This window comes from Lactuca serriola, chromosome 7 (assembly GCF_051521515.1).
Source record: "Lactuca serriola cultivar US96UC23 chromosome 7, Lser_US96UC23_V15, whole genome shotgun sequence".
NCBI classification, from domain to species: Eukaryota; Viridiplantae; Streptophyta; class Magnoliopsida; order Asterales; family Asteraceae; genus Lactuca; species Lactuca serriola.
Genome location: NC_136414.1, coordinates 204,635,871 through 204,643,716, shown reverse-complemented (window position 1 = coordinate 204,643,716; position 7,846 = coordinate 204,635,871). Strand labels below are relative to the sequence as shown.

General features: G+C 48.2%; 1 protein-coding gene across 1 annotated transcript; it reads left to right on the top strand.

Moving 5' to 3' along the window:
- The first annotated feature begins 3,517 nt into the window (after window positions 1–3,517).
- LOC145064743 (uncharacterized) lies at window positions 3,518–4,543 on the top strand. Its single transcript, XM_079012121.1, has one exon. It carries the CDS (start codon window positions 3,518–3,520, stop codon window positions 4,541–4,543), a length of 1,026 nt encoding a protein of 341 aa, XP_078868247.1.
- The last annotated feature ends 3,303 nt before the right edge of the window (window positions 4,544–7,846 follow it).

Below are 7,846 nucleotides of genomic sequence, written 5' to 3'. Positions count from 1 at the left end.
ATTTAGTCAAATGTGTAACACCACGAAAATCATAGGATAAAATTTTCATTTTTAATATAATCAAAACACTTAATTATCCATTATTCAAACATTTAGAAGTACTTCAAAGCAAAAACAATTATCAGAGTACATTTCCAAAATGTCGAGTTATGGAAAACACAGGTGTATACATTGCGATCAAACCAGGCCTTTCCCTTTCGAACCAGATGTACCTGAAGCCATAAACCACAAACTGTAAGCACAAAGCTTAGTGAGTTCTCCAAATAACACATACCAAACATAACATACGAGTCATACATATCAAACATGCAATAGGAGGTGCTATGTACCAACCATAGTCTTGTCATTATGCCACAAGTCGTATCATGGTGTTTCCTTGCCAAGTCGGAGACCAAAACCCTAGGTCTTACAGACAAGTGTCAGGAGTCACCTCTTGGTCTTCCGTGCAAGCATCACAAATACAACTAGCATATAATCTACAACTACTTATCTACTTAATTGCTAGAGTCCAAACTCTGGTCTTACATACAGATCTGTCAGGAGCCACCTCCTAGTCTTTCATGCAAATGCCAAGGGCCACCCCTTGGTCTTCCTATAATACATAAACCAAATATGTAACACCCCAAGTTCAGAAGCAAGAGTTTAGGGGCTTAAAGTGTAAATTGAGGAAGCTACTCGACAAGTAGGTGCGATTACTCGTCGAGTTGGAGCGGGTTCTGGTCGCGAGTTAAGTGACCAACTCGCCGACTCGGCAACTGCACTCGATGAGTTGGTGTTGGTAAGAGAAAACCCTAATCTTAGGGTTTGCACCCTATTTAAAGGACTTAATGCCCCCCCCCCCCTCCGCCTCCTTATTTCCCTTGAGAGTCAGTGAACCGTAAAATCGTAAGAGCTTCCATTGTTAAAGAGATTTGAGCTTTGGAGGAAGAATACTGAGAAGGGAGCTTGAAGACCAAGAGGCTAGCATCAAGGGATTTATGTAGATCCAGAATCTACTCCAGCTTGGGCACATTTTGGAGGTAACAAGTTGTTACCTTGACTCTTTTGCATCTAGATCTATTCTTGAATAAGATTTGGGGCCACTTTGGCATGTTAAGGATCTATTTCGGCTTAGGGGTCTAGATTTTAGGTTGCTACTTCAGGTCTAGACTTATCTTGGTCCTGAAACTCATAGAGCATTAGCCCTTAGGTTGGTTGTGAAGCATTCTTGCCTTAAACCCTTGCCCTAGCTTGTTTTGGGCGAATAGCACCTTGTACTCACGTAAAGTTGGCAGCTTTACATGAGAGTCATGCCCTAGGAGGATGGATCTACAGTTTGGAAACTCTGCATGGCCCAAAAAGTGACTGTATGGATGAAGGATTGAAGAGACTCGGTGAGTCTCATGGGTTGACTCGGCGAGTCATATGATGATGGGCATGGACTTGACGAGTTGGATGAATAACTCGGCGAGTCTGTTGAAGATTGTCGTGGACTCGGCGAGTCTATTCTTGGACTCGGCGAGTCTATTCTTGGACTCGACGATTCATAGCGCAGAACCCCCCCCCCCCAACCTCTTATGGTTAAGACTCAGATCAATGAGTTGAGTGGTGACTCAGTGAGCTGGATAGGATAGGACTCAGAGATTGATGGACTCGACGAGTCATGGGGTGACTCGGCGAGTCGACTCCTGATATGAGAGTTTTCTGAAGTTAAGAGCTCAACGAGTCAATAGGTTGACTCGGCGAGTAGGGTCAATCTGGAAGGTTGACTTTGGGCCAGGACTTTGACTTTGACCCGTTTCACCTTCAAGGGTATTACGGTAATGTGAATTTTTATGTCAATCGATCATTGATGGCTATAGGTGTTGGAGTCTGGGGCAGTGCTTCGGGATTGGGCTTTCGTGGTTCGGTTCGGCAGTTGCAAGGTGAGTTATCCTCACTATACTCAAGGGTCTAAGGCACCAAACAAATAACACTCAATTAATAATTGGGTTCCAATCCAAATCCAACAATCAATATAAGGGGTAAAAATATCACTTTACCCTTCACCTAGTTTGGTCCAAGACTAAGGCCCAAACTCCTAATCATAATGGCCCACAAACCAATAATCATCCAAAGCCCACTTATGGCCCAATTTTCCAAATTGGGCCCAAACCCTTACATAGGATGATGGTGTGCCTAGGGCAGGACAACAGAGTTGCGTCTAAGCCCTAAAGCCGGGCACACCAGCCAGGCTCAGTGCCTGTTGGCGCCCCCGGGAGCAGAACGCCCGGGCGGAAGGCGCGCGCCCGCCAAGTGACGCTCCATGCTCCAAGACAAAAGATACGGTCAGGAGACAAACAGTGGGATTAGAGCATTACCGTCAGAGCCAATGAGGGCGCTCTAACAGTTGAAGGCGCATGACCCTCCAATCAGCGCCTCTGATCCTGTCTCCCCAGAAAAGCGATCCTGTCTGGTACGGACCAGACAGGGGCGCTAGGTATAAAAGGATGCATTCTCAGGCTAGCGAGGTAAGTTCTCTGGCCATTCTAGAGAATACATAAACAAACCCTAAATCATCCTCTAACTTGACCGTCGGAGCGTTCTTTCGGGAGCTCCTCCCGGAAAGTGGCTGACGACCTTTGTTCTCTGTGATCTTGCAGTAGCACTCAGGCAATCAGGAAGAACCTAACCGAAGCACAAGCGAGGTTAAACGGGGAACGAGGTTCCATCATTTGGTGCCATTCATTTGTGAGACGAAGAACGCAAACGAAAAGCACGAAAACGAGCATCAATAGCGTCCAGCGGTAACGACGGACAACCAGCTAGTCCCATACGTCCCATGACGACGTTGGACGAAACGCCACAACCTGAACCGGCCAGCAGGGTCGTTTTAGGTGAAGGAAGTTCTACAGCGAATCGCTGGAGATGCTTCACAATTGTCGTTTCCTCAGCAAGAGGCAACTTCGGTGGAGTTACTCCTATCTACACAGCTTCAGATACCGCCTTTCTTCACACCGTCGTTGCAACAGACACGGGCAATCTACTCGACAACACCCCCATCGGGTTACATTTCCAGTTTTCCGCCGCCATTTGCAACACCTTCACCGCTTCAGGCGACGAGTAGGCAGAGTTCCACAAACCCATTGCCGCCACTGGCGCAAACCATGATGAACAACCCACCACCCGTCTACCCGGCGACCTATACGTGGTCAGGACCCACTATATCTACCAACAACAACCGGTAATAATCAACCCTGCTGCGTCCGTACCCACTTTCTCCACTAGTTATCCTTTTCAGTTGCCATTCCAACCATACCCCTTTTATGGACCAAGTTCGGGCTACTTTACACCACCACCGCATGGTACGAACTCCCAGTACTAGCAGGGGACGTCGACCATCCCAGGCCAGGATGGTTTTTCCCGAAGCGTAACGTCTCCATTCGTCAAAGAGCTGTTGGATTATGAGATACAAAATACCGCAAAACTCCCAACACTCAAAACGTACAATGGAACCACCGACCCGGACAGTCACATCGACACATACGAATGGACGATGATGTCACTAAAACTCAACGAGAAGTTCTGGTGCACGTACTTCCCAACAACGCTCGAGGGCAACGCCAGCATGTGGTTCAAAACACTACAGCCAGGCAGTATTTCAAACTTCGCTCAGCTCAAGTATCTTTTCCTCACCAACTTCATGCAGCTACACAAATACAAGGGGGACTCTCACTCCATTATTGACTATAAACAAAGAGAGGGGGAATCTGTACGAGAATACTTCACAAGGTTCACAAACACCACGCTAGATGTACTAGGGCATGAAAAAGGTCTTATAGCCGGAGCCTTCACGTGGGGACTTCTGCCAGGACCTTTGTCGCAAAAACTCATGGGAAAGAAGCCCTTAACACGAGCCGAGTTGAAGGAAAGAGTAGAACGATATCTACGACAGGAGGACGGTGAAGCGGCTAAGCAAGCTTACTTGAATGCCATGACGACCACCAAGCATCACCAGTCGAGTCATACGGACTTCCGAGGAGGTGGAAGACATTATAGTCAGGCAAGAAGACCGCCAGCGCGTTTTCGACCATTCGCCAAAGACGACAAACGGGGTCATCGCCCGGAAGTGTACACAGTGTCTAGGAAACAACAACCAGCCAAGTCACCCAAGAGCCGGTACTGTGAATACCACAAAAGTAAGACGCATGATACGGTTAACTGTTCGGTGCTAAAAAAGGAGATGGAGGAGAAACAACTCAAAGGAGATCTGGTGGAGGTGGCACGAAGTCTACGCGCCAAGTTTGACGTCGAGAATGCCAAGGGCCCATCCCGTGAGGGGGTTCAGCCCAGGGAGATATTCATGATACGCAACAAGAGAAGCAGGGAGGAACAACGGGGAGAACAGACGACCGTTAAACCTTCAGCACGCGTGCTCACGTTCTCCATTCAGGATCCCAGGCCGGATGGTTGGAGAGGCGACAACCCGTTGATAATACAAGCATCTATTAGAGACGTGACTATCCACCGGGTCTATAGCGACACCGGAAGTTTAGCAGACATCATCTATGAGCACTGTTTCTGACTCCTCCCTGATCGCTGGAAAGACAACTTGCGACCTACGACTGGTAGGCTGGTGGGATTCACCGGCCATAGCGTGTGGCCGCTGGGCACAATCCACCTTCCCCTGACAATCACCAGCCATGACAAACAGCGAAAGAAAACTGCCCTGATAGACTTCGTGGTCATTTGACACGCAGCAGAGCACAACATCATTCTAGGAAGAACAGCCCTCTTGAAGGTAGGAGCAGTACCATCAACCATGCATGGAATCATAAAATTTGACACACCGAAAGGCGAAGCCATGATACTAGCCACTCCGCCCAAAGAGTTGCAGTGCTATACAGTCATGAAGCCAACAGAAATAACCAAAGGGTGCAAAAGACCTAGGGGCAATCCCATAAAGGGGAAGGAGATAATCAATGAAAACCACCATGACTAGCCAATCAGTGTTGGATGCGACCTCCCAGATCATACGAGAAGGGCACTGGTCGACTTGCTCAAGCGCTACAAACATGTGTTCGCATGGACTCCTACAGACATGGTGGGAGTAGAAAGGAGGGTCATGGAACACAAACTGATGATGAGACCCTGGGCAAAAGAAGTTAAGCAGAAGAAGATGGTCCAGGGGGGAGACCGTAATAGGGCGATTAATGCAGAAGCGACCAAGCTGACGGAGGCTGGGATATTATGGGAGGAAATATTCCCAACATGGATCGCAAACCCAATTATGGTCCGCAAGCAGGATGGATCGTGGCGTATGGGCATAGACTTCTCCGATCTAAACAAGGTGTGCCCTAAGGACTGCTATCCCCTCCCGGAGATCGATCAGAAGGTAGAGTCACTACAGGGTTTTAAACAGAAATGCTTTCTGGACGCGTATAAGGGATATCACTAGATTTTGATGAGAAAGGAAGACGAAGAGAAGACTGCCTTCTATACAGATCATGACACTTTTTGCTACACTAAGATGCCTTTCAGATTAAAGAACGCGGGGGCAACATATCAACGTCTGGTTGATTCGATATTCGCCAAGCAAATTGGAAGGAACATCGAGGTGTACGTGGACGATATGGTAATTAAAAGCCCGGATGAGGAGAGGATGCGGCAAGACATCGAGGAAACATTCCAGACGCTAGAAGCGGTCAAGATGAAGCTAAACCCAGCTAAGTGCACGTTTGGAGTAGAAGAGGGGAAATTCTTGGGATACTATGTCACCAGACAGGGCGTCCAACCTAGCCCGACCAAGGTTGACGAGTTCATCGAGACGCCAAGCCCAAACTCTCTTCGCGATGCACAAGGTCTGAACGGGAAGCTTACAGCACTAAGCAGGTTCATTTCGAAATCCGCTGACAAGGCCATGCCATTGTTCCACACCTTACAGGGGTGCATGGAGAAAAGCAACTTCCAGTGGACAAACGAGGCAGAAAAGGCGCTCCAGAAAATCAAGGAAGCGCTACACGAACTGCCGACGTTGGCCACCTCTATCCCTGGAGAAACGTTGCAAATGTATCTTTCAACGTCAAGTGAAGCAATATCCTCGGTATTGGTTGTGGAAAGGGAGGGGGAACAAAGGACGGTGTAATTTGTTAGTAGAGCTCTGCAAGGACCGGAACTCAATTACCCCACGCTGGAGAAGTTGGTATTAGCACTCATCTATGCCGCGAGACGACTCAGGCGATACTTCCAGGCGCACCAAATCGAGGTACTCACGAGCTACCCCATTAAACAGATCTTGCTCAAGCCAGAGACGTCAGGGCAACTGGCCAAGTGGGCAATTGAGTTGGGGGAACACGACATAAACTACAGCCCAAGAACGAGTATCAAGGGGCAGGCGCTAGCCGACTTCTTACTGGAAATCCCAGACGGAGGGAGCCCAGCAAAGGAGAAGGTGTGGGTAGTTGAAGAGGCCCCGACAGAGCAGGGTTCATGGACCCTGTATACGGATGGAGCATCTAGCAGGGAAGGCTCCGGGGCGGGACTGATTTTAACAAGCCTAGAAGGAGAGGAGGTAACCTATGCCCTCCGTTTCGACTTCCACACATCGAACAATGAAGAGGAGTACGAGGCGCTTCTTGCAGGGTTACGGTTAGCTAAACAGATGGGTGCGAAAGCTATAACAGCCTTAACCGACTCGAGGTTAGCAGCAAACCAAGTCAATGGTAGTTTCGAGGTAAGAGACCCAAGAAATGGGAAATATGTAAAGATGGTGAAACAGCTAGTAGGGTCGTTCGGCCGGTTTGCGATCAAGCAGATACCTAGAAGCGAAAACAAGAAGGCAAACGCCTTGAGTAAGCTGGCGTCCACATACTTTGACCATCTATCAAAGAGAGTTTTAGTAGAAGTACTCAGAGAAAGGAGTATAGATGAGCAGCAAGTCAGTATCGTAACCCCCGCTGGACCTTCATGGATGACACCGTACCAAGAATACCTCCAAAGAGGAGTGTTGCCAGATGGTCATGATGAAGCAAGGAAAATACATATAAAGGCGCCCTCATACACGTTGGTAAATGGAGAACTGTACAAGAAAGGGTTCACGTCTCCATGGTTAAAATGAGTGGATCAAGCCAAGGGGATAGAGATATTGCAGGAGGCACACTTGGGACAAGTGGGCGCACATGAAGGGGCGAGAGCTTTGACGGGAAAAGTGTTACGAATGGGGATATACTGGCCGATGATATAACGGGATGCAATAGAAATAACCAAGAAATGTGGGGAATGCCAGTCTTATACCCCAGTCCAGGTTAACCCCTCAGCCCCGTTAAGAAACATATCTAGCCCATGGCCTTTCTACCAGTGGGGAATAGACATAGTGGGCCCGTTCCCAGAAGCGCCGGGAAAATTAAAGTACATGGTAGTCGTTGTGTATTACTTCACAAAATGGATCAAAGTTGAACCTCTGGCGTGCATATCCGGGAGGCACATGATAAAATTCATATGGAAAAACATCATGACAAGATTCGGAACACCTAAGATTCTCATCAGTGACAATGGCCTGCAATTTGCTGAGAACCCGTTCAGAGATTGGTGCACTGCTAAAAGGATAAGCCAACGCTTCACATCGGTGGCACATCCTCAGGCGAACGGCCAAACGGAGGTGTCCAACCGAACCATTGTCAATGGGATTAAGAAGAGGTCGGGCAAAGCAAAGGGGAATTGGGCAGAAGAGATACCAATGGTGATGTGGTCATACAGAACTACGCCACAGAAAAGCACAAAGGAAACCCCTTTCAGTTTGACGTATGGGATCGAAGCCATGCTTCCCATGGAAATAGCAGTAAACACATTGAGAGTGGCCAACAAGGATGAGGAAAGCAATATGAAAGAC